This window comes from Pangasianodon hypophthalmus, chromosome 7, assembly GCF_027358585.1.
Source record: "Pangasianodon hypophthalmus isolate fPanHyp1 chromosome 7, fPanHyp1.pri, whole genome shotgun sequence".
NCBI classification, from domain to species: domain Eukaryota; kingdom Metazoa; phylum Chordata; class Actinopteri; order Siluriformes; family Pangasiidae; genus Pangasianodon; species Pangasianodon hypophthalmus.
This window is the reverse complement of record NC_069716.1, coordinates 10,879,985-10,906,655: the sequence shown is the minus strand read 5'-3', so window position 1 is coordinate 10,906,655 and position 26,671 is coordinate 10,879,985. Positions and strand designations below refer to the sequence as shown.

Sequence of the window (26,671 nt, the reverse complement as noted above, 5' to 3'; positions counted from 1 at the left end):
GGCCACAGTATGCAGAACAGTAAGGAAAGTGTGCCTCGCTCTCAAACGATTTCTGTGAATTTTTGTGGTGTTTCCTGGGCACAAACCCCTGAGAGTCATCAAAGAGGAGTTTCACAGGATTGCAGGTTAGTGGTGTAGAAATCATTTTAAATGAGGCTACTCTGAAAAATGATGATCAGTTAATAACATGTTGCTGCGACTTCTGGAAGTAACCTAATAATTAGAATTCCCTTCAGGATTTCCAAATGTGTTTGGATGCATTGATGGCACACATATTCCCATCATTGCACACTCCGAAAATGAAGCTGACTATGTCAACAGGAGGTCTATCCACAGTATTAATGTGCAGGTACACTGACTAACCTACTGTTTCTAATGGTCAAAGACTACATCACAATACTGTAACTCATATGTCTCATTGTTTGCACTATCAAGATCATATGTGATGCTGCACATATCATCACAAATGTGGAGGCCAAGTGGCCTGGCTCTTTCATGACTCACGAATGTATTGTGAGTCGACCCTGAGCAACAGGCTGGAATGTGGTAAGTACATGTATGCCCTATACACTTATTTCAATGCATGTACGCATGTACACACTTACAGGGGCACTTCAGCAGCACTAAAGCAATGTGAACTTTCTTACAGGAGAGATTGATGGCTTTCTGCAGGGAGATAGGGGTTACCCATGCCAACCAACACTAATAACCCCTTACCCAGAACCTGAACCATGCCCCCAGCAGCACTTCAATGTGGCACACTGCAGGACGAGAGCCTGTTGAAAGCACGTTTTCAGTGCCTACGTCACCTCAGGGTAACCCCTGAGAGGGTCTGCGACATTATTGTGGCATGTGTTGTTCTCCATAATATTGCCATAATTAGAGGGAAGCAACACCCTGCCCTACAAATACAAGACCCCGAGGAAGACCCCATCCACCCTGCAGATTTCCAGGATGGAAGGGTAGTCAGAGATATTACAACCCCTGGCAAAAAATATGGAATCACCACACTTAGAGGATGTTCACCCAGCTTTTTTACTTTATAGCAAACAAACAAATCACAGATATGACACAAAAAAGATTTTGTTCAATAGCTTAACATTCTGGTTTGTGAAATATACATAAAAAAAATTCAAGGACATTTTTTTTTTATTAATGGCATGTCTTTTTCCAAATCAAATAGAGGAAAAAATTATGGAATCAATTTTTAATTTCCATTTCTAAAACAAATACTGGGACAAGTCTAAAAATGCTAATAAGTCAGCAGTTAAAACGGAGTGCTTACACACTTTAATGGGCTGTTGGACTAATTGAAAGGAAACATGGCTCCAATGAGAGAGTTGTCAGTTGAAACAATGGAAAGGATTATAAAACTCCTTCAGCAAGGAATTTCAACATGGAGTGTGGCCAAAGAGGTTGGTTGCTCCCAGTCAGCTGTGTCTAAAATTTGTTGCAAGTATAAACTTAATGGGAAGGTTATGAAAGGTAGATATACAGGCAGACTAAGGAAGATGTCAAAGCATCAGGATAGAAAACTCAAAGCACTATGCCTTGAAAATAGTAAATGCAAAACAAAACAAATGAAAAACAAATGGGCGGAAACAAGAGTCAATGTTTGTGACAGAACTGTAAGAAACCGGCTGAATGAAATGAGATTTACATATAGAAAAGCCAAAAGAAAACCAGCACTAACACCAAAACAGAAGAAAACAAGGTTACAGTGGGCTAAGGAGAAGCAATCATGGAGTGTGGATGATTGGATGAAAGTGAAATTCAGTGATGAATCATGAATCTGCATTGGCCAAGGAGATGATGCTGGAACTTTTGTCTGGTGCCGTTCTAACAAAACATATAAAGATGACTGCCTGAACCAATCAAATTTCCCAACTCATTTATGATATTGGGTTGCATGTCAGGTAAAGGACCAGGGGAGATGGCAGTCATTACCTCAGCAGTCAATGCACAGTTGTACAGTGAAATTTTGGACATTTTTTCATTCCATCCATAGAAAATAGGTTTGGTGATGATGAAATAATTTTTTAGGATGACAATGCATCTTGCCACAGAGCAAACAGTTTTAAAGCTTTTTTTCAGGAAAGGCATATCAGCTCAATGACATGGCCAGAAAACAGTCCGGATATCAATCCAATTGAAAATTTATGGTGGAAAGTAAAAAAAAATGGTCCATGTTAAGGCTCCGCCCTGCAAAGCTGATCTGTCAACAGCTATTCGAGAAAGTTGGAACAAGATTGATGGAGAATATTGTTTTTCATTAGTGAGGTCTATGCCTCAAAGAATAAAAGCCAGAGGAGCAACAAAGTATTAATTGTGTTTTTTTTGTTGATGATTCCATAATTTTTTCCTCTACTTGATTTGGAAAAAGACATGCCATTAATAAAAAAAAAAGTCCTTGAATTTTTTTAATGTATATTTCACAAACCAGAATGTTAAGCTATTGAACAAAACTTTTTTTTGTGTCATATCTGTGATTTGTTTGTTTGCTATAAAGTAAAAAAGCTGGGTGAACATCCTCCAAGTGTGGTGATTCCATATTTTTTGCCAGGGGTTGTATATGCTGCAATTTCTTCTCAGATTAATCAACAAGCACCCACAAAAGAAACAAAATGAATAAATACAAATCACAATAATTTATTTGGACTTCTTTATTTCCTTCAAATACAAAAGCAACTGTTAGATTTTCAAATTCTTCCAATAATTCATACAATTCACCTGTGACCATACACTCACCTTTGGCTTTTCTTTCAGGATGTCAATTTCCAGATCTGCCTTTCAGATCTGGCGGTCCAAGTATATAATTTCTTCGCTGTTTCTTTCTATTTTTTAATAAGATGAAGTCTGTATAACTCCTTAACTGGTAACTGAAAATACAGTAGATTATAGTTATATTATGTAGTTCTTCATGAATTGTACAGAATTAAACTCTGGCATTTACAGAACTGTGTTCATCTGTGCAGCTGAATTTAATGGACCCTCCTCCTGCTGTTCTTCCACACTCTGGGGTAAGTATAACTGATAATATCAGTTTATACTTGAATATAAACTGTGATTCTATAGGCTACTCCACACTACACTTTATAATACTACTTGTCATAATTAATGGTTTGTTTAGTAGGCTACTTACACTACCTGGGGTTCTGTTATGACAGGAGGCTCCAAAAGGCAGATATTACCATCAGAATCTGTTGGGACCAACAAAAAAAACCCAACCCAAAGTGAAATAAATGCATATGAAAAATAGCGTATATCAAAAAAATTAAATATATAGGTAGCTGAGGAATGACTGGCTCTGATGAACTCCCTCCTGGAATTCCCTCTGCCACTGGCCTTCCAGTGTTCAGGCTCAGGGCCATCTCCCCTCATTTGAGAGTGGTGGTGGTGGTGGTGCAGGTCCTCCCCCAGTTTTGCGAGCCTCTGCCTTCTTTCTGTTGGCTGAGTAGAAGTCAAATAAGAATGAACATTTAATCATGTGAAAACAGCATTACACCTGTCAAAAATGCTGCTGCACTGCAAGACACTAGATGCTATTTAGTTATTTAATACATCAAATGTTTGTAAAGTCAGGTAGCCTACACCAATGATATGCTCAAGCCTTACCTGATTGAATTATGTTTTTATATTTCATTTTTAGCTGCTGCCACGTTCTTTTTATGCCTGCAGGATTGCACCTACGTGAAAATTAAAATTAGGTTCAATAATGTACTGTTCTTCCAGTTTCACTTCTGATATTATTACGGTAGTGTTGGGTAAGTTACTCTAAAAAAAGTAGATTAATGTGTGAATTACTCTTATTGGATTATTTATTACTAATTGCTTTATAAATCCCATATCAACCTCAACCACAATACAAGGATAGACACAAAACTGCACTTTCAATTCGTAAAAAAAATTCTGTATTTAATGTAATTGCATCACAAGTTACTTCCATTAAATTATAGAAACATTAAGAGTAATCCCTTACTTTTTCAAGTGAAAATTAAATTACAGTAAGTACATTACTTAAACTTACGCATTGACTCGAGCAGCTATTTTCTCCCAAGCTAACTCTGTCTCTTTGGCCGCTGTAGCTGTGTTGGGTTTTTTTTCTAAATATGTGCTCATACGCTTGCAGAAGCACATCCAGTTTCATCCAGGCTTTTTTTTCCGGGTGCTGTTGCCGTGGTGACTCATAATATCTGCACTCTATTGATCAAGGCTTTTTATAGTCGTGGTGCACGCGCTTAACTCAGAGTCAACCTACTTAGAGTTGATTGAACTAACTCATTTCAGCTGTTCTGTAACCGAAAACTCAAAGTTTCCCATCTCAGAGTAAGTCAACTCAGAGTTCAAGTTTAAACTCAGAGTTGGTTGAACTTCCTTATTGAAATGGGCCCCAGGTCAGCCAAGGAAAACAACAGCAGTTGATGACAGAAACATTGTGACAGTTGTGAAGAAAAACCCAAAAACAACAGTCAGTGACATCACCAACAACCTCCACAGGGCAGGGGTGAAGGTATCACAATCCACAAAGACTTTGAGAGCAGAAATATAGAGGCCATACCACAAGATGCAACCCACTCATCATCAGTAAGAATCAGAATGCCAGATTGTAATTAGCAAAGAAATACAGAGATGAGCCACGAAATTTCTGGAACCAAGATTAACCTCTATCAAAGTAAAGGAAAGGCCAATGTGTGAACAAAGAAAGGATCTGCTCATCATCCAATACAAACAAGCTCATTGGTCAAGACTGGACACCAGATCTTAACCCAACTGAGCACGCATTTCACCTCCTGAAGAGGAGACTGACAGGAGAAACCTCCAAAAACAAACAACAACTGAAAGAAGCTGTAGCACAAGCCTGGAAAAGCATCACAAAAGAAGAATGTAACAGTTTGGTGATGTCAGTGGGTCACCAGGTTGATGCAGTTATTGAAAGCAAGGGATATGCAACCAAATATTAAGTGTTATTTACCTTAAATTACTTTAAGAATGTCTGTTCCTATACTTTTGCACAAATGAAAACTGGGTGGTCTGCCACCAAAGTTGCCATGGTCTAAGTTGTTTAACACATCTAGATGTAAATATAAGGGAATGAAAGCTGAAATTCTCATCTGTCATCTCATATTCATCTTTTGAAGTCAATCCCAACTGTCTTCAGTGTATAGCAAATATAAAGAATCGGCGGAGTATGAGGTTCCAGTACTTTTGGAAGGGACTGTTTGTTAATTAGTTAACTAAGTTAACTTCCTACTCATTATTACTAGATTCAAAGAGTCAAGATTTTATTTGTCACAGACAAAGTTATATACAGTCTTTTGACTTTGCATTTAAATAACTAAATTAAAAACCAGAAATGAATAAAAGAAAAAAATAAGAAGAAATAAGAAATATGTGTACAGGAATGTGCAAAAAATGGATGTACAAATTTTGCAAGTATCTTATGTGTAGTAACAATACAAAGTGCAAAGTGCAGTGTGCGGAGTTTCAAAGGCGTGTAGAGTGACTGGAGAGTCTTTATGGATTCTTAAGGAATCTGAGTGGTGGACATATCTCTACTGAGGAGTCTGATGACCTGGAGGAAGAAGCTCCTCCTGAGCCTCCCAGTTTTAGCCATCAGACAACGGAAGCGCCTGCCTTATTGCAGCGGGCTGAACAGACAGTTAACGGGGTGGGTGGAGTCCGCAATGATTTTAGCAGCTCTTGTACTGCATTGTCTGGTGTAGATGTCATGCAGAGAAACGAGAGCAGACCCGGAGATGCGCTCAGCTAAGCACACCACTTTCTACAGGGCTTTGTGGTCCTGGATTGAACAGTTTCTGTACCATGCTGAGTTGCACTGAGACAGGGAACTTTCTACAGTCCCAGTATAGAATGTTTTCAGGATTGCTAGGGAGACCCTGAATTTCCTCAGCAGTCTCAGATGGTACAACCATTGTCTGGATTTGTTCCTCTGAGCTTGGATGTGATGAGTCCAGGTCAGGTCCTCAGGGATATGTACTCAATGTACCTGAAGATGCTCACTTTCTCTACAGGGGTTCCGCTGCTGCCTCTTCCTGAAGTCCAAAACCAGCTCCTTGGTTTTTCTGACATTCAGAGGGAGACAGTTAGGCTAAGTGGAGCAACCAGGACGGCGTCCTTTGGATCCAAGATCTATTAATATTGTTATTTACTCTCTTTGGTGTTAACAATCAAGTGTGTTTCATTCTGAGACTATTTTGTTCTTTTGGACTGGTGCCCCATGTATATATCATTAATAATAATATCTAATTTATCGACAGTTACTACTCTGAGTTCATGATTGATGTCCTTACTTCTTGGCATGATGTAGACACACACCTGAGTGCTCCAGAACACCAAACTGCTTTCATAGATGTAGTCACACTTCTTGATGATTAACTAATCTTGTGCATTTCATTAGTAACACATGGCTGCTAATTACTCTCTTAATGATTGTGGAAGTATTGGTATTTAAAATTGTTATTTAGGCCCTGTGAAATAAAAACACAGAATTGAAGGAGAGTGTACTTTCTCTTCCCCATGACTGTATATGGTAAACTTCCCTGTAAAAAGCACAGTAGCTTGCTCAAGGTCCTGCTTGTTTCAGACAACATGGAACATGCCTAAAGGTGTAAGATGAACTTCACCGAGAATCAAGTGAAGATACTCTTGCATGAAGTAAAACAAAAATGGTTTATTTGGCATTTTTCCAAGTAGTTTGTCTAATATATAAATAAATATAACTTAAAAATTGCAGTTGCAGCCCTAGACAGGTGACATATTAAAGGGAAAACGCTGTCTCTGTTCTGTGCACCGAAACAGTTGGAAGAGACAGAATGAACAAAATGGAAATAGACCAGAGGTCCCATTTATCAAAGCATGCAAAACAAGTACTAAATTTGTGCATAAGATCCGCCAATACACACAAGAAAATTGGTATTTATCACATGTACATGTAAACACGTGATAAATACCACAGCTGTAAGCAATGGTCAAAAATCTAACTTTGTTTATTTCCAGTTTTATATTTTTCAGAATTTTGAAAATTCTAAAAAAAAAAAAAAGAAATAAAAAAAAAAAGGAAATGTGCAACATCTTGACAGTTCAGTATTAAAGATGTTGCACAATTTCCAGGTCACTATTTCAATTTAAGGAAATTTGTATAAGGAAACTGCTTTGTACAAAAGGTCAGATTCTCAGTGGGTCAGATGACACTGATGGATTTGCTCTAACATGGATCATAAGGTTTTGCCCAAACTTGTGGAGTTCATGCCAGCTCAAGTGCACACTAGCAGTAAAGCAAAAAAGGGGACATACTAAAAACTAAAAAAATTCTGAATTTCATGTAAATATTTTTAAGATTCTACTTTTCACTCAAGTTATTTCTAATATCATCATTTGTAATGAAAACCTTTGAGTTAAACTGAAAAAGAATGCCAAACAGAAGCATTTTCACTAATGGTCTCCGTCTTTTGGATCCGACTGTATAAAATAATTATACATATAAATAAAAAATATAAACTGAACTTAAATTTCCATTCTATATTAAGAGAATAATTATCATTTTATTGTTTTAAAAAACACAAAATAACTATCAACACAAAGGTGCAAAACTATACTAACACTGCCACAGTACTAAGAGCAATGTAATACTACTATATGGGACATTATGTACAGTTCCCTCCAAAAGTATTGGAATGGCAAGTCCAATTCATCTGTTTTTGCTGTACATTGAAGATATTTGGGTTTGAGATCAAAAGATGATTATGAGATGACAGATCAGAATTTCAGCTTTCATTTCCTGATCCAGATGTGTATAAAAAAAAAAAAAAAAAAAAAAAAAAACACCTTAGAAAATGACACCTTTTGTTTGGACCCACCCATTTTTTAAGTGATAAAATATATTGTAACATGTGACTGACAGGTGTTTCTTATTGCCCAGGTGTGCCCTGTTAAATTGATTGTTTAAAAGATTAATAGCTCTGAATATCTACTTTTGTCTACTCTTGGTTAAAAAGGATAGACCAACATGTAGACCAGAAAGCTGTCTATAGGAGACATTTTGAAGGAAGAAAGAGGGAAAAGTCAATCAGAGCCATTGCACAAGCATTTGGCATAGCCAAGAAAACAATCTGTAATGTGCTGAAAAAGAAAGAAACCACTGGTGTAAGAACAACCAGACATAAAACAGGTTGGCCAAAGCAAAAATGAGATGAAACTTAAAAGGACATAATTTTGAGGTGTCTGCCAAGTTTGTTGTGAAAATAATATATAAAGTGTTCCCGAGCTATAACTAAAGTCGTGGCCTAATGGATAGGGAGTCGGACTTGCAACCCGAAGGTGAACCTGAAGGCCGTTGGTTCAAGTCTCAGGTCCGGCAGGGATTGTAGGTGGTAGGAGTGAATGACTAGTGCTCTCTCCCACCCTCAGTACCACGACTGAGGTGAGACCCTTGAGCAAGGCACCAAACCCCCCAACTGCTCCCCGGGCGCCACAGCAAAAAAAGGTTGCCCACTGCTCCGTGTGTGTGTGCACTTAGATGGGTTAAATGCAGAGCACAAATGCATAATGGTGGAAATTTAGAAATAGTGGATGGAAAATTTTGGCATTGACATAACATGTCAGAAATCAGATGACACCAGAATTATGAATTTATAATGTCATGGGATCCGCCAAAATCGGCATGAGCCAAGGATTAATTAAAAGGAAAATTTTGCTTGTACCTCAAATGGTTCAAAAGTTATACACAAAAATCTTGAAATTTGACCCAATGGTGGCGCTAGAGGCATTGCGGTCCAGAGCAAAAAACTGGCGAAATGACTATGGGCACTATGCGCAATCAGTGTGCCAAATTTCACAACTTTTTCCCCATACAGATGTAGGGTCCTCCATAGACTTCCAGCATAGAAGAATAATAAGAACACCACAAACAAAAACAAAATTGTTTCAGCACCTTCACTGCTTGACCCCTAAATATCAGGAAATTAAATCTGAAATTCTGATCCATTGTCTCCTGTTCATCTTTTGGTCTCAACCCCAACTGCCTTAAGTGTATAGCAAAAACAAAAGAATTGGTTTGCTGTTCCAACACTTTCGGAGGGGACTGTATAAGGTGGGCTCTGTGCCACCTTCCCCTTCGGACAAGCTGCCGCTGCTTACAGTTGTGACTAACAAACCTCCTTGGGTAACAAACTGCAAGCAAGCGGTCTATTCTTAAAGGACACATTATACAGACTTCAATATTGACCTGGGTTCAGTTATTTATATTTGTACATCACTCATTAATTAATAACAACAAAATAAATGATTTCTTATTTAACAACTTCAGTGTCATTTTAACAGTTAAATCATCTGGTTCATTTTCAGCAGTGTATGGGGATAACAAATACAACTGACAATATTTCCAGCAATAAATGCTGCAAAATATGTCACACATCTCGAACATCAGCACTGACTATTACTATGTCTGTTAATAGAATTAAACTTTCATAAATCACATCCTTACCAAGTTCCTAAAGCAGATTTGAGTACAGAGTGAATGAATGAGTGAATGATCTGCTGAATGAGTGAATAAATGAATGAATGGTCTGCTCTGCCATTGCTCTGTTCAGCTGCGCGTGCTGTAAAGGTCAGCGTCTTCTGGGTAAGACTGTCCAAAGTCCATTAGTTTGAGATGTGATTCATGCTCCTGCTTCTCTGCGACAGCTGACATGAAAGGATTGTAACATTAGTCAAGTTTCCATTAAATTCATGTATGTGATTTAAAAAAAAAAAAAAGAAAAAAAAAAAACATTGGAAATATCTGCCTTTCTGCCAGCAGTTCATTTCCATTCATGGAAGATATGAAAGGCTTTATGTAACGACCAATTCCTGGTGAGAAATTTCAAGACACTGCCCTTTTAATTCAATATATTTTCCCATTAATTGAAGATGTCTTAACTTAAAAACATTCTTGTTTCCTCCTTAATCCAGCTATACAGCTCTGCTAATATGGTACCCAAATCTTCCAGTTTCAAAATTATTCCATTTTATTTCTAACCGAAAGCATTTACTTGACAGCATATTCCAAATAAATGGCGTACATGATATATTACGGTATCATATAAGCTTATATGAGTTTAGCTTATATGATTTGAGGCTTATTTAAAGCAGAATGCATATTTACATACGAATACATTTCATATTAAGTGGATACATTTCCCCCCATTAGAAACAGGAGTTATTACAGAGAACAGCTGGGAGAGGGTGTTGTGTATTCATGCAGATGGGCAGTAAAATTTCAGCCCAACACCTGCTTTTCTTGCTGGTATCTTTTATTAGTTTGTTGTAACAGAGGGACACAATAAATTATATGCCTGTTAATTTAGGCAGAATTGCTTTGTTTACCTGTAAAAAAAAAAAAAAAAAACATTTCCAACATTTCACTAATTGACAAACAATTTACCCAGAAAAAAAAAAACCTTTTGTCTATATATGGAAATATATTACTGATAGATGTGGCTTCTATTACCTACAGGAGCAAATATCTGATACTGTAGGTAATGCAAACAACTTATTTTTCATGAAAACATATCAGTTTCTGGTCATGTTAATGGAGCCTTACATGGAAGCACAGCTTTCCATTCATTTTGTCTGTGCAATTTTATGCAGTAAAATTTAGGTGGGCAAAATACAAATGATAAAACAATCTAAATTTTTCTGTCTGTTCGGAGCATTAAACTCAGGGCTAAATATAGGTTTAGGCTTTATGTCATCAATGACTAATCACCTGTTGGCGTCTGAAGCTCTCCTGAGGACTGTAAGGATGGCGTCTCTGGTTGGCTCTCAGTAGTTAGAGATGATGCTGAGGAGGGTTTTCCCTCAACGGTCACCACCAAGAGTTCATCATCGGCAGTGGAAATGCTGTTTTGTGGAAAAGAAAACGAAGCCGGGACCAGGTCATGATCATCAGGCATGGGGCTAAACCTAGACTCAGGTGGAGGAGAAGCCTCACGGAAGAGCGCCTCTGTCCCTGTAGCTTGAGCCAATTCACTGACTGGGACAGCCTGAGTATTTGCGACAGCTTCAGGTGATGGTGCTGACTTGATGGACAAAAAGAATGCAGCAATCGGTTATGAAATATATATATATGTTTAGAGACTAGATGGTTTACTGGCAATTTCTATCTCCCTAACATGTATTCCAACTGCATCCTGTCTTCTTTAAAAGACCTGTGCAGATTTCAGTGATGTGGCTAGGGTTGTGCGGCAATAAATTTTTTCTTTAGTGAAAAAAAGCAAAGAGAGCTGAAGCCTGCACAGAGCCTGGTTTGTAAAGCTACATGACCTTACTACTACATTTAAAAATAAGGTGAATACATTGAACAAACTGCTAAACCATTTGAACAAAGCAACCATAATTTGTATATATGTTTGTGTATTAGTCACCGCTAAACTAGCAGGCACAACTGGTAGTGTGTCCTGTTTCCACAGCGATGCAACAGTTGAGCTTGTCCACTCTGAGGCTGCATACATCTTCTTTCCACTTACCTAAATGAGTGGAATGAGTCAAATTTAACAATTGCAGACAAACCATTTACAAAACCAATAATGGTTAGACAGCACTTAGACTTCAGCTTTTCACCTTGAGCATGGCTATAGTCTGTACAGGGTAACACACAGCAAATCCTGCAGAGGCCAAACTCAATGGCAGTCCCAGTTTCTTTAGGTAGGACCCTGAACCCAAAAAGAAAACAAGGTTCAAACTTTAATCATTCTGTACACACATTCTCATTTTTCATTGAAGCAAACATCATATGTTCATGCCAACCTAAATAGATCTATTTATGACTAATTTACAGAGCCAAGCTTCTAAGAGTTTAATGAACTATTATGAGGGTATTTTATGCCAGTATACTTATTCACCTTTTCTTGCAAGAATCACACCAGCGAGGCCAGACACTGCAATTACAGAAATCCTAGGCACAAATCCAGAGGGAGGGTCTTTAAGAAAGTAGTACACATCTGTGAAAAAGACATTGTGGTGGGGAAAAAACATGAACATTATGGTTTGAGGCAGGGGTTCCCAACCTTAACACCAACGTTGTCTATGGCAGGAAAAAAAGGCAGCAAGTGGCAGTGACAAGAAACAAAGAGCAAATGGGGGAGCCAATCATCCTCCAGCCAGCAGTGTGAATCATGAGTCATTTTTATATCAGATGGTCTAGGAAGGTTATAAGCAATATAAGTTAATGGATAATGATAATATACTAGTTATGACTATAGTTAGGCATTGACCATGATAACATGGCTTATTATGATGTGTGGTGCCATTGCTGATGGAGGTGGAGACATGTGACACTACAAGATATTTAGCATGCAGCCAGTGTAAGTGTAAAAGGAGCACAGAAGGTAAGAATGTATTTGGAGATAAAGAGAGGCACTGATGTATGCGTGGGTGCTGGAAGCAGCACAAACCTAAATAACCTGACCTTGTGGTTGGGAACCGCTGGTTCAGGACAATCAGCAAACACACATCCAGTCTGTGTTTCTCTCTTACCTTCTCCACCATGGTAGAGGTTCACAGCTGTTACTTGAACTGATACATAAGCACTCTGAATAAACACAAAACCACATACATGTAACAAGATCACAAATTTTCATGATTCAGTGTTTTCAGTGATACACCCCCCCAAGCCCACATTATAAATAACTACAAGTATAAAGCAGTAATAACAGACACTTTAACAGCATTAGAAATACTCCTGCCACTTCTTGTAATGGATGCTTTTCACTAGGTATGTAACGATGCATCACAATGCAAAAAATGACTATATGCATCACGGGAACATATCATCACGCAATGTATTAATTATGCATCTAATGCAATTGCAATGTTTGAACACCAGAGGTCCCAATCCCAAAATATAATGAGCATACACTGGGCCCATTAGCTGCGTATCACAACGACTGACATGCATTGTACACATGGTCGTAAAACCACATTTTAATAGTTAAAATGAGCTTTCAAACAACTCTAGCCCTGTGCCTCTGTGATCTACATTGCTTGAGAAAGAGGTGGTGGAAGTCGGCCCGACTCTGTTGCTCTATTTCTGGTTAAAATGACACCTCAGGTGCTGCTACAGAGCTCATTATGTTTCAATCGATCATTTCCCTAGGTCAGAGACTTTGTTTATTCAATCAAATTTTTGGGAGAATTGCAAAATATATTTATTTATTTTTAAGATGTGGTGAACCTGTAGTACATTTTGTTTATAATATTAAACCTCTATTTGTAGCAATCTTTATTTTAGTTTTATACAGACACAAAAGCATTATTTGCATTTGCATTATTTATGATTCAGAAATAAAAAAATAGGAGTCTTTTCAGTCATAATTTTTCTTCATTCAAATATTATTCAAAGTATTCTGAGAATTTAATTGAATCATGAAGTATCACAACTGAATCGTGACCGGAGTCTATCGTTACGCCCCTACATTATACATTCACTTTATGAAAAAAATGAACTTGTCATAAAGGTAACTCAGTTAGATTTGGAGCAGGCACTGATCATGGAACAGTTAGGTAAATGTTGTATCAATTATTTAATATCTAATATTACATTAGTGGTGCACTCCAGTCTTGGAGATCCATATTACAGCACAATTTCTCTGCTCAAATACACCTGATTCACCTCCAGTTATTTATTAGATTCAGTTGAGTGTTAAATCAACACAGTGGGAAATTACCACATTACGCTGGACTCTGGAACTCCAAAACTGACATAATGCACCACTGCATGTTACGAGCAAGACAATATAGGATTCATACTTTCATTTTCTGCACATAGGACTGCAGACTCCCTCTGACTTTACCAAGACTACTCTGCAGAACTCCTGGCTGTTCTTCCGAATAGTGAAGCCTCTCCTGTGGCAGAGTTGAGTAAATCGAAAGCTGAGGAGTAAAGAGAAATACACCGATCAGCCATAACATCATGACCACTGACAGGTGAAGTGAATAATATTGATTATCTCGTTACAATAGCACCTGTCAAGGGTTGAGATATATTAGGCAGCAAGTGACCAGTCGGTTCTCGAAGTTGATGTGTTGGAAACAGGAAAAATGGGCAAGTGTAAGGATTAGAGAGACTTTGACAATGGCCAAATTGTGATGGCTAGATGACTGGGTCTGAGCATCTGCATCCCGGTATGCAGCGGTTAGTACCTACCAAAAGTGGTCCAAGGAAGGACAACCGGTGAACTAGCGACAGGGTCATGGGCGCCCAAGGCTCACTGATGTGCGTGGAGAGTGAAGGCTAGTCCGTCTGGTCTGATCCCACAGAAGAGCTATTGTAGCACAAATTGCTGAAAAGTTAAAGCTGGCTATGATAGAAAGGTGTCAAAACACACAGTGCATCGCAGCGTGCCGCGAATGGGGCTGTGTAGCCACAGACCTGTCAGAGTGCCCATGCTGACCTCTGTCCACTGCCGAAAGTGCCTACAATGGACAAGTGAGCATCAGAACTGGACCACAGAGCAATGGAAGAAGGTGGCCTGGTCCGATAAATCGCATTTTCTTTTACATCATGTGGAAGGCCGGGTGCATGTGCATCTTTTACCTGGGGAAGAGACGGCACCAGCATGCACTATGGGAAGAACGGCGGAGGCAGAATCTGGCGGAGGCAGTGTGATGCTCTGGGCAATGTTCTGCTGGGAAACTTTGGGTCCTGGCATTCATGTATACATGCATGCTATTTTGACACATACCACCTACCTAAACATTGTTGCAGACCAGGTACACCACTTCATGGCAGTGGTATTCCCTAATGGAAGTGACCTCTTTCGGCAGGATAATGTGCCCTGCCACACTGTAAAGATTGTTCAGGAATGGTTCGAGGAACATGACAAAGAGTTCAAGGTGTAATTTTCATGTCCAAATTCCCCAGATCTCAATCCAATTGAACATCTGTGGGGTGTGCTGGCCATCAAGTCCGATCCATGGAGGCCCCACCTTGCAACTTACAGGACTTAAAGGATCTGCTGTTAACGTCTTTGTGGCAGACACCACAGCACAGCTTCAGGGATCTAGTGGAGTCCATGCCTTGACAGGTCATGGCTGTTTTGGCAGCAAAAGGGGGACCAACGCAATATTAGGTGGGTGGTCATAATGTTATGGCTGATTGGTGTATAATTACAACAAGTTGAAAGGCAAGCACTAACACAACTAAATGCTTTTGATGCTAAATATTATAAAGACTGACAGTTAAAATCGAGCAGCAGCATAAAATGTACACAAAAAAAAGAACATAATGGGTCATACAGTTCCAGCGGTAGTAGAGGAATGAAATTAATAATGCTGCATTCAACTTACCTAGGAAGCAGAAAGTCAGAGGTCAGTATTACATCAATTTGGACCTCATGCGTTTGTTCGTCGTTTGTTAGCAACAAGCTAGCCAGCTAACTGTGATGAGTGATGTGTACACTATACACTCTCAGAGCTTTTTATTAGGAACACCTGTACACCTACTTATTCATGCAATTACCTATTATCTATACAACAACTAATCATGTGGCAGCAATGGAATGCATAAAATAATGCAGATATGGGCCAGCAGCTTCAAGTAATGTTCACATCAACCATCAGAATGGGGAAAAAAAATGTAATTTTTGATGACAATGATTTTGTCCGTTGCATGATTGTTGGTGCCAGAAGAGCTGGTTTGAGTATTTCTATAACTGCTGATCTCCTGGGATTTTCATACACAGAAGTCTCTAGAGTTTACTTAGAATGATGCAATAAAGAAAAACATCCAATGAGTGGCAGTTCTGTGGACGGAAATGCCTTATTGATGAGAAAGGTCAACGGAGAAAGGTCAACGGAGATTGGTTCCAGCTGACATAAAGGCTACAGTAACAGATAACCACTCTGTACAATTGTGGTGAGCAGAAAAGCATCTCAGAATGCACATCATGTCAAACCTTGAGGTGGATGCGCTACGACAGCAGAAGACCACATCGGGTTCCACTTCTAACAGCCAAGAACAGAAAGTTGAGGCTGCAGTGGGCACAGGCTCGCCAAAACTGGACAGCTGAAGACTGGAAAAATGTACTCTGGTTTGATGAATCTTGAAGCGCACAGATGGTAATGTCAGAATTTGGCACCAACAGCATGAATCCATGGACCCAACCTGCCTTGTGTCCACAGCCCATGCTGGTGGAGGTGGTGTAATGGTGAAGGGAATTTTCTTGCCGCACTTTGTGCCCGTTAATACCAAGCATCGCTTGAATGCCACAGCCTATTTGAGTATTGTTGCTGACCATGTGCACCCCTTCATGGCCACAATTTACCCATCTTCTAATGGCTACTTCCAGCATAATAATGCACCATGTCACAAAGCAAAACCATCCCAAACTGGTTTCACCAACATGACAATGATTTCAGTGTGGGTCAGTGGCCTTCCCATTCACCAGATCTGAATGCAATAGAACACCTTTGGGATGTGGTAGAATGGGAGAGTCACAGCATGAAAGTGCACCTGAAAAATATGCAGCAATTGTGTTATGCCATTATGTCAACATGGATCAGAATCTCAAAGGAATGTTTCCAACATCTCGTGGAATCCATGCCATGAAAAATTGAGGCTGTTTTCAGAGCAAAGGGAGGCCCTACCCAGTAGTAGAATACTGTTCTTAATAAAGTGCTCAGTGAGTGTATGGCCAAAAGCATCACAATCATATGTGCTTGCTGAACATCCCATTCCAGATTTAGTCTCCCCTTTGCTGTTATAATAACCTCAAGTCTTCTGGGAAGGCATTACATAATATTTTGGAATGTGGCTGTGGGGATTTGCCTAATCAGCCACAAGAGCATTAGTGATGTTAGGTACTGATGTCAGGTGAGGAGGCCTGGGGTGCAGTTGGCGTTCCAATTTATCCCAAAGGTGTTCAGTGGGGTTGAGGTCAGGGCTCTGTGCAGGGTACAAGTTCTTCCACTCCAACTTTGGCAAACCATATCTTCACGGACCTTGCTTTGTGTGCACGGACACTGCCATGCTAGAGCAGTTTTGGGCCCCTTAGTTCCAGCGAGGAGAAATTTTAATGCTACCACATACAAAGACATCCTATACAATTGCATGCTTCCAACTTTGAGGCTACAATTTGAGAAAGGCCCACATATGGGTGTGATGGTCAGGTGTCCATACAATTGTGGCCATATACAGTTGTGGGAAAAGGAAAATACACCTAAATAACAACTGTGTTCCTCATCAACTTCTATAAGCAAACAAATCACCTAAAGTAACAACAGAAATACACAACAGATTTCAGTATGTCATTTTTTTCCCCAAATAGTAACCCAACATTCAGAAACCAGGTGGGCAAAATAAGTACACCCTATAATTCAGTAACAAGTAGAACCACCTTCAGCAACAGTAACTTGAAGTAAATGTTTTCTGTAGCAGTTTATCAGTCCCTCATATCGTTTTGGCCCACTCTTCTTTACAGCATTGCTTCAGTTCATTGATGTGTAAGGGCATTCCTTTATGCACAGCTCTCTTAAGATCCTGCCACAGCATCTCAATGGGGTTGAGGTCTGGCCTTTGACTTGGCCATTCCAACTCCTTGATCTTTTTTCTTCTTTAGTGGTTGAATGTTTGTAGGATTTTTATGGAATTATCATTGTAACCAGCAAATAACCTAATTAGAGTTTATAACTGATCCAAAAAGGGTCAAGGTCACAGCAAGGTCAAATGTCTAAATAGTTTTTCTTCTTATAACTTAATCCACATTTCACTACTTAACGGGTCTTTTCTATTTGAAGTACAGTCCCCTCCGAAGGTATTGGAACAGCAAGGCCAATTCTGTTGTTTTTGCTATATACTGAAGATGTTCGGGTTTGAGGTCAAAATATGAATGAGGCAATATATCAGAATTTCCTTTCATTCCACGATATTTACATCTAGATGTGTGAAACAACTAAGAACATAGCACCTTTTGTTTGAACCCACCCATTTTTTAAGTGAAATATTGGAACATGTGAATGACAAGTGGCATATTCTACAGAAAGCGGGTACATGTGAGTATGCTGTTAACAAATCAAAATACATTTCATGTATTTTTTTTTTTTTTTAAAAAGATTGTTCAATACAATAGAAACTAAAATAAAGTAACTGTATAAGCAATCACAGTGTTTTTAGATTTATTATTTTTCATTTAGAATGATTTTATTTCAGAAAATACTTCAAAAGTGGACAGAAAACAATCCCACAATAGTGAACACAATGCTTTATCCCAGTTGCGAACATAACATGTTCATCTGTCCACCTGCATAACATTAGCAACACCCCTCACTGTTCATTAAAAGATGGCTTCACTAACACTGAATTATGTAGGGAATGTAACTTATAACCACCTTCTTGCTATTATCTGGGAAGGATTTTGGATTATAAATTAATCCAGGCTTATGGAACCCCACTGAAAGGTGAAAATTAATTCTGTCCATGACGGAGGAGTAATGCTCATGAGGTGTACATTGCAAGAGTCACTTTTATTATAATTCGAAAAGCACATGTGCTAGGGATTGTTTGACCTTTATCTCAAGAGCTGCAAGTGAGTAATCTGCATTAACTTTTCTCAAAATTACAAATATTCTGTCTGCTGAAGTAATGTTCGCTTCAAATAAAATATGCATCATTTAGGAAGAGAAATATGTAATCTACACTTTATTTGTGATGAAATAAGTGTTGAAATGAGGAAAAAAACAGAATGGCCATGGACTGTGTGTGTAAGATGAATTGATGAACTGCTGTGCACACAAATGGAGTCATGAGATTTTCTGTGCGAACCTTACCGATAGACCGAATTCTTCTATGCAAGCATTAGGAAATGACAGATTTAAGAAAAAAAATTGAATCCCTTCATTGACCAGACTATGATTGGGCTGGGTCTGAAATTTGATGTTAACACTCCTTGTAGTGAGAAAAAGACCAAGTAAGAAAGAATTAACTGATTGCGTTGAGCTTTCATGAAAAAAACAGATGAGATCTTTTCTTCGCACTTTCTGTAGAATATGCCAGATTGTTTCATGTCTTGGGCTCACATTGCTGCTTCTGGAACAGGCTGACTAACATAACAATGGCCAAAACAACAAAGGACTTCACAGGGGGAAAAAACTGGAAGGTTTTAGACTGGCCAAGTCAATCACCAGACCTTAATCCAACTGAGCATGCATTTCACCTCCTGAAGAGGAGACTGAAGAGATAAACCCCCCAAAACAAACAACAACTGAAAGAAGCTGAGGTACAAGCCTGGAAAAGCATCACAAAAGAAGAATGCAATAGTTTGGTGATGTTTGGTTTGTTGTAGTTATTGCGTATGCATATGCAACCAAATACAGTTGGGGGTCATAGGTTTACATATGCCTTGCAGAATCTGCAAAATGTTAATAACTGAAAAATAAAAAAGAAGGATCATAAAAATTGCATTTTATTTTTTTACTTAGTACTGCCCTGAATAAGCTATTTCACATAGCAGATGTTTACATATAGTCCACAAGACACAATAATTACTGAATTTACACAAAAGAACCAGTTCAAAAGTTTACATACGCTTGATTCTTACTGTGTGTTGTTACCTAGATGATCAACAACTGTTTTTATGTTTTGTGATAGTTGTTCATGAGTCCCTTGTTTGTCCTGAGCAGTTAAATTGCCCACTGTTCTTAAGAAAAATCCTCCAGGTCATGCACATTATTTGGTTTCCAGCATTTCTGCACATTTGACCCCTTTCCAACAGTGGCTATATGATCTTGAGATCCATCATTTCACACTGAGGACAGCTGAGGGAATCATACACAACTATTACAAAAGGTGCAAACACTCATCTTAAGAACAGTGGGCAGTTTAACTGCTCAGGACAAACAAGGGACTAATGAATAACTATGACAAAACATAAAAACAGTCACTGATAATCCAGATAACAACACAGTATTAAGAATCAAGCATATGTAAACTTTTCAACTGGTTCATTTGTGTAAATTCAGTAATTATTGTGTCTTGTGGACTATATGTAAACATCTGCTGTGTGAAATAGCTTATTCAGGGCAGTATTAAATAAAAAGCAAAATGCAATTTTTATGAAGTGTTATTTATTTTAAATCTATCTGTTGTTATATTTTGCTCACCCTAAAATTGAGTGGTCTGCCACCAAAGTTGCCATGTTCTAAGCAATTTAATACGTCTAGATGTAAACATCAGGAAACAAAAGCTGAAATTCTGCTCTATCATATCACTGATCTTTTGACCTCTAACCCAAATGTCTTCAGTGTATAGCAAAAACAAAAAGTATTGGCCATGCCGTTCAGAGGCGACTGTATATTTTAAGTGTATTTCAGGCAAACAAACTAGTAACAAGAAGGACTAGACTTGCTGGTGGTGGAGGCATCCCAGCCAAAGTCACTGGTGTTGAGTTCTACTTACTAAAAATAACTTGCATATAGTATCCATGTCTGTTCATAGCAAACATGTTTTATTTTACCAGTGTTGTCTATGTCCTTGCCTTTTTTACCTTATTGTAATTTGTAGTTATATAAGCACAACAAGAGCTCAACAATCAACTCAAATTTCTCGTATACTCTAATGCAGTGGTTCTCAAATGTTTTGCAGTCACGGACCTATTACAGGATAAAATAATTTCCAAGGATCCCCCTATGATCACAGAATAGATTTAAGAACAACAGGGCAAATAAGTACCATCATATTCATTTATTAGAGCCATTAGAGCTTTTCATTCCTTAACGTTCCACTCATTCAGATCTACATGAATTGAAATATTGTGTACCATATTAATGCCATTTTCTTGTTTCCATTTTAAAGTTGCAGTTAAAGTTAACATTATTTACACCCGTTTTAATGATTGAGTTTTAGATTAACCCCTTTCATTTTAAGTGACCAGTCAGTTAGACATATGGCTATGATAACTAAACAAAAACCACCAACCAGAAATAACAACCACCTGAATACGAGCTGAAAGTAATCTCCATTTGTGATTTCATGTGATTTAATAAAAGGAATATAGTTAGGAACCCCCTGGATACACATTACAGACTCCTGGGGGTCCCCAGACCTCACTTGTAGAACCATGGCTCTAATGTACTTGACCAAGCATGATTCCCATTCTGTATGGATCAGAAATGGAAAAAATGAGGCTGGTGTGTTACAAGAAATTTTTCATGTATTTACTAAAGAACGTTTAGTTACACATTAACTGAGTAATATTATATCATTATATTGTAAAGGATTTATATACTTCTTCCATCGACTACCTGCTGAGGTGAGAGCAGCACTTCCGGTTTATCCTTACTCATGCTGTAGACGCGCAGAGAAGCAAATCCCAGCACCACAGGCACAGCCACTACCTTCACCACCTGAAAAGCACATTTGAAAGAACTGGAACGCTGACTGTGGCTAACTGCAAAACAAGTGAATGTTCAGAAGAAATCATGGAACAAAAGATGCCAGTTAATCAAATGGGTAACGTTATCTCTCTGATGAACCAAGCTGTTTATAGATAGCAAGTTACCTAGCTTAAGCATATCAAATGGGTATGCAATATCATACACGAAACAATGTATTTTCTTTGTCTAGTCTACGTTATAACTTAATCCACCGTTCACTGGTTAATATCATTAAACCATAGCGCTGTTGAGCTGAACTTAAAAAAAAAAAAAAATCATACCTTGGACATTATGTGTCTCCTTATTGTATATTTACAATCCAATCAGCTGTTGAACTGCCTCTTCTTCTTCTTCTTCTTCTTCTTCTTCTATGGCGGTTGGCAAACCAGCTTTTGGTGCATTTCCGCCACCTACTGGGTTGGAGTATGGGGCGTTGATGCAAAGGCAAAAAAAAAAAAAAAAAAAATACTATCAACTAAATCCTACTATACAACTTTGTTCCCTTAAGATAAGTTAAGAGAGCTTTGTATACTTCTGAGGGATTGTTTAGCAGATTTCGAATAAACACATTTTTTAATACCCATTGACTTTAATTCTTCTTTTAACTGAAATCTTTCTCTGTTATATGCAACACAATTTAATAGCACATGTTCGACTGTTTCAGACAGACCACATTTATTGCAGCAATCAGATTCAAGTTTACCAGTGTTATACAATGATTTCTTGAGAGCAGAGTAACCAATCTGGAGTCTAGTTAATATCGTGTCATCCCTTCTATTTCCATATACATATATTAATAGCGATTAGTTCTGTTGCATAAACTGATAAATGCTCAGATATCCTGTTTGCAATTGTGTACTTAAAATATTGAATGTAAACTGCTGCTAATGTATGCCCATTATCAGGATTTTTCAAATCATCCATATATATTTGCATGATTGTATAATATTTCTGATTTAAATACTGATGAACTACTGTTCATACTGATAAACAGTCTTATTTTTAATCATTGATGCTGTACAGCAGCTGGAGGTCGACTAATGGCATTGGAAAGAGCCAAGGGGGTATTACTGGTATAACCACAGTTGGGCTAATTTCCATATTTGATATTCCTATATCTTGAGCCTGATTATTTGCAACCCATTGAAAGCTATGTAATTGATTATATTCATACTCCCAGCAATCCTTCAAAACATTTTTAACCAGGTGATTTCTAGGATGACCCTTTACCAAAGTCCAATAAACCATTCTTATTTGTAGTCTTCACATGTCTAAAGGCATTTACTCGGCTTCCACCTGTAAAGCTATTATTGGAGATGATCTGAATGCACCACAGCATAATCTTAAAGCTTGGGATTGAATGCCATTTACCTTTTTGGTCAAAGATGCTGACAGAGAACTATACATTATACTACCATAATCTATTGCAAATCTTATCATTGCACAGTATAAGCTTTTTAAGGCACCTTAAAATGTTTTTGCCAGGCACCTTAAAATGTTTAATCCCCTTTTACATGTATCCACTAGCTGTTAAATGTGTGTTTTAAAAGTCAATTTTGAATCCATCCACACCCCTAAAAATTTAATCACTGCTCCAAAACCTGATCAAATAATTTAGTTTAACTTTGGGAGATATCCTTTTTTTTTCAGAAACAAATTAATTTTACTTTTACAAATTACTTCACTTACTGCCTCCTGCATTCTTCTCTCAATGTATTGAACATTTCTTCCTCTCTTCCACAAAGCTCCATCATCTGTGTAGAGAGATTTTCCTATTCCTGGGTCAATTTTATAGAAAAAATATAATTTATCATAATGTTAAAAAGGGAAGGACTACATGCACTCCCTTGAGGAGTTCCATTGTCAATGGAATAGACATTTGAAAAGGAAGATCCCATTCTCACTTGTATGGTCCGATCACGTAAAAAAATTCTTTATCCAATTATATAGCTTCTCTTTTATCCCCAATTGATCTAGTTTAATTAGAAGCCCTTCCTTCCACATCATATCATACAGTCAGGTCCATAAATATTGGGACATCGGCACAATTCTAACATTTTTCGCTCTATACACCACCACAATGGATTTCAAATGAAACAAACAAGATGTGCTTTAACTGCAGACTATCAGCTTTAATTTGAGGGTATTTACATCCAAATCAGGTGAACGGTGTAGGAATTACAACAGTTTGCATATGTGCCTCCCACTTGTTAAGGGACCAAAAGTAATGGGACAGAATAATAATCATAAGTCAAACTTTCACTTTTTAGTACTTGGTTGCAAATCCTTTGCAGTCAATTACAGCCCGAGGTCTGGAACGCATAGACATCACCAGACGCTGGGTTTCATCCCTGGTGATGCTCTGCCAGGCCTCTACTGCAACTGTCTTCAGTTCCTGCTTGTTCTTGGGGCATTTTCCCTTCAGTTTTGTCTTCAGCAAGTGAAATGCATGCTCAATCGGATTCAGGTCAGGTGATTGACTTGGCCATTGCATAACAGTCCACTTCTTTCCCTTCAAAAACTCTTTGGTTGCTTTTGCAGTATGCTTTGGGTCATTGTCCATCTGCACAGTGAAGCGCCGTCCAATGAGTTCTGAAGCATTTGGCTGTATATGAGCAGATAATATTGCCCGAAACACTTCAGAATTCATCCTGCTGCTTTTGTCAGCAGTCACATCATCAATAAATACAAGAGAACCAGTTCCATTGGTAGCCATACATGCCTGGTAGCCATACATACTCTACCTCCTGGAGAGTGTTCTTGATCTGGCCAATTGTTGTGAAGGGTGTTTTCTTCACCAGGGAAAGAATTCTTCGGTCATCCACCACAGTTGTTTTCCAGTGCGTTCCTTCTTTTTAAGAATGTTCCAAACAGTTGTTTTGGCCACGCCTAATGTTTTTGCTATCTCTCTGATGGGTTTGTTTTGTTTTTTCAGCCTAATGATGGCTTGCTTCACTGATAGTGACAGCAACAGATTCCAAATGCAAATAGCACACTTGAAATGAACTCTGGACCTTTTATCTGCTCATTGTAATTGGGATAATGAAGGAATAACACACACCTGGCCATGGAACAGCTGAGAAGCCAATTGTCCCATCACTTTTGGTCCCTTAACGAGTGGGAGGCACATATGCAAACTGTTGTAATTCCTACACCGTTCACCTGATTTGGATGTAAATACCCTCAAATTAAAGCTGACAGTCTGCAGTTAAAGCACATCTTGTTTCATTTGAAATCCATTGTGGTGGTGTATAGAGCCAAAAATGTTAGAATTGTGTCGATGTTCCAATATTTATGGACCTGACTGTATAAGCTTTTTTGATATCACAAACTACTCCCACTAATACTTCTTTATTAGCTTGTGCTTTCCTCATATCAGACTATACACTGATTATCACATCCATTGAATTCCGACCTTTTCTGAAACCACTCTGAGGAGGGCAAATAAGACCTCTTGTTTTAAGAACATAAGCATACATAACCATTCTCTCCATTAACTTACAAAAATTAGAGGTCAGAGCTATAGACCTATAACTGATTGCCAATGAATGATCTTTCCCTGGTTTGGCAATGGGAATAACAGCTCCATGCTTCCAAGAGTGAGGAAGTTTTCTTAACTCCCACACTTTGTTAAAAAGACTTAAAATGGAATATAATGATGTATCTGAGAGATGTTTTATCGTTTAATTACTCACTTCATCCTTCACAGGGAAGTATTTCTGACCCCAATTAAAGCCTTTTTTAATTCATATAAGGAAAATTCCTCATCAAGTGCACATCCAGTAGGGCCTCTTTGGACCAAGACCTGTGGATTTTCTCTCATTTTCTGCTCTCTATAATTTCCCGTCTCATCTGATATATAATCGTTACTATGGACCTTAACAAAGGCCTCAGCTACTACTTCTACTTTTTCATGATTTGTAATAATCTGCTTGTCCCCACTTATAAGGGCAGGTACTGCTGTATGTCTGGATCCCTCACATTTTCTTAATCATGCCTTAAATCTCACTTATACTTATTTTTCCACCAATGCTGTCACAAAAATGTCTTCAATAATTTCTCTTGGGGTTCCGAACTGGGGTTCTAACAGTTGCCTGAGCTCTTCTATACTCAAGCTTTTGAACTGCTTCTTTTTCCGCTTTATGTTTATAGTGTAGACTAAATGTACCTAATGCCACCGAACGAATGCAGGTTTTTTTTTAAATACCTTATTTACAACTACACTGCTGTCAGATTTTCAGTGTGCTTACCTTATTTACAATATATTTGCAGTGTTTATCTCATTTGGACTACTGCCGTCTATCGGATTTACAATTTATTTGACCATATTGTGTCTGAAATGTCAAATACTCAATATTAAGTTCTTGTTTATAGAACTGTTGTATAAAAGCAATATCACACTCACAATCATGCGGTTATACTGAATATCAGAATGGCGGTGATTTGAATATAACAGCACTCTTGCTCGTGTGATTATGTTTAAATAACACACGACAGACCGTGCAGTTATATGAAGATAATCCACACTGGGGTGGTTCACGTTGTCCCGTTACCACCCCGAGGTGGATCGTCTGTCAACTAGCAACACTAGTTGCTATATAAATGGTGGGGTTATGCCCCTCCTGCCCCTATGGACAAGCCGCCACTGAGCTCTTACTGAATGGAGAAGGTGAAGTCTTTCAATACAGGAAAGACGATGGGAGTAAGTAACTTTCAAATGCTGGAATAGTGTTTGCAAAGACTTTGTAATTATATTTAATTATGGGTACATATGGGTAGTGTTCAAACAGTTTGTAATTATATTTAATTATGGATACACACATGCACATTTATCTTGTTAAACCAGGAGCCTGTACCATGATGGTAGTTGAACAAACTCAGGGTTACGGGATTAGTTTCGAGTTGAAAAAACCAAACCAAACCAATCCAATCAGGATACCATGATGCTGCTCATCAACTTTCTCTGTTAACTCAAGCTTTGATTTTTAAGCTATAAGTAGTCAATGAGTGCATGCACATAAAAGCGTGACATCGGCACCGAACAACCAATTGCGTTCAAGATTCCTGATTGTGTTACTGCGTAAGATAATTATCGTACATTATATATTAATGTAATATGATGTGCGTGTGTATGTAATAATATATATGCGCAACCCCCAACTCCAAAAGTTCTTGGCAGCAGATCAAGAGAAAATATAAAAATATAATTCAGTGGTGAGTATTTACCACAACCTTTTTTTTTTTT

The 26,671-nt window shown here is 38.2% G+C and overlaps 1 protein-coding gene and 1 long non-coding RNA gene across 4 annotated transcripts in view; one reads left to right on the top strand and one right to left on the bottom strand.

Moving 5' to 3' along the window:
- Window positions 1–6,468: 6,468 nt before the first annotated feature.
- LOC113542793 (MICOS complex subunit MIC27) lies at window positions 6,469–21,849 on the bottom strand. 2 transcript variants are annotated; one of them, XM_026940560.3, is made up of 9 exons: window positions 21,708–21,849; window positions 21,295–21,396; window positions 13,807–13,929; window positions 12,535–12,589; window positions 11,901–11,999; window positions 11,620–11,711; window positions 11,424–11,525; window positions 10,766–11,078; window positions 6,469–9,702 (listed from the first exon to the last, which is right to left on the bottom strand). In XM_026940560.3, the coding sequence occupies exons 1-9, from the start codon at window positions 21,714–21,716 to the stop codon at window positions 9,605–9,607; spliced, it is 993 nt and encodes a 330-aa protein (XP_026796361.3). In that variant the 5' UTR covers window positions 21,717–21,849; the 3' UTR covers window positions 6,469–9,604. The 2 variants fall into 2 exon arrangements, with proteins under 2 accessions (XP_026796361.3, XP_026796360.3); XM_026940559.3 differs by lacking the exon at window positions 21,708–21,849 and adding an exon at window positions 21,552–21,690 and having other exon boundaries at window positions 21,295–21,440.
- LOC113542794 (uncharacterized) overlaps window positions 21,362–26,671 on the top strand; it is a 31,019-nt gene continuing 25,709 nt past the window's right edge. For both annotated transcript variants that reach the window (XR_003404353.3, XR_004578450.2), the window contains exon 1: window positions 21,362–21,502. This is a non-coding gene — a long non-coding RNA (uncharacterized LOC113542794). The remainder of the gene's footprint in view (window positions 21,503–26,671) is intronic.

Bases quoted from the DNA above. Each gene is read 5' to 3' on its own strand.
- LOC113542793 (XM_026940559.3), bottom strand. The intron at 11,712-11,900 runs GTGAATAAGTAT...TTTTGGGTTCAG, and splicing joins TGTGATTCTTGCAAGAAAAG to GGTCCTACCTAAAGAAACTG. The intron at 9,703-10,765 runs GTGATTAGTCAT...CTTTCATGTCAG, and splicing joins AGAGCTTCAGACGCCAACAG to CTGTCGCAGAGAAGCAGGAG.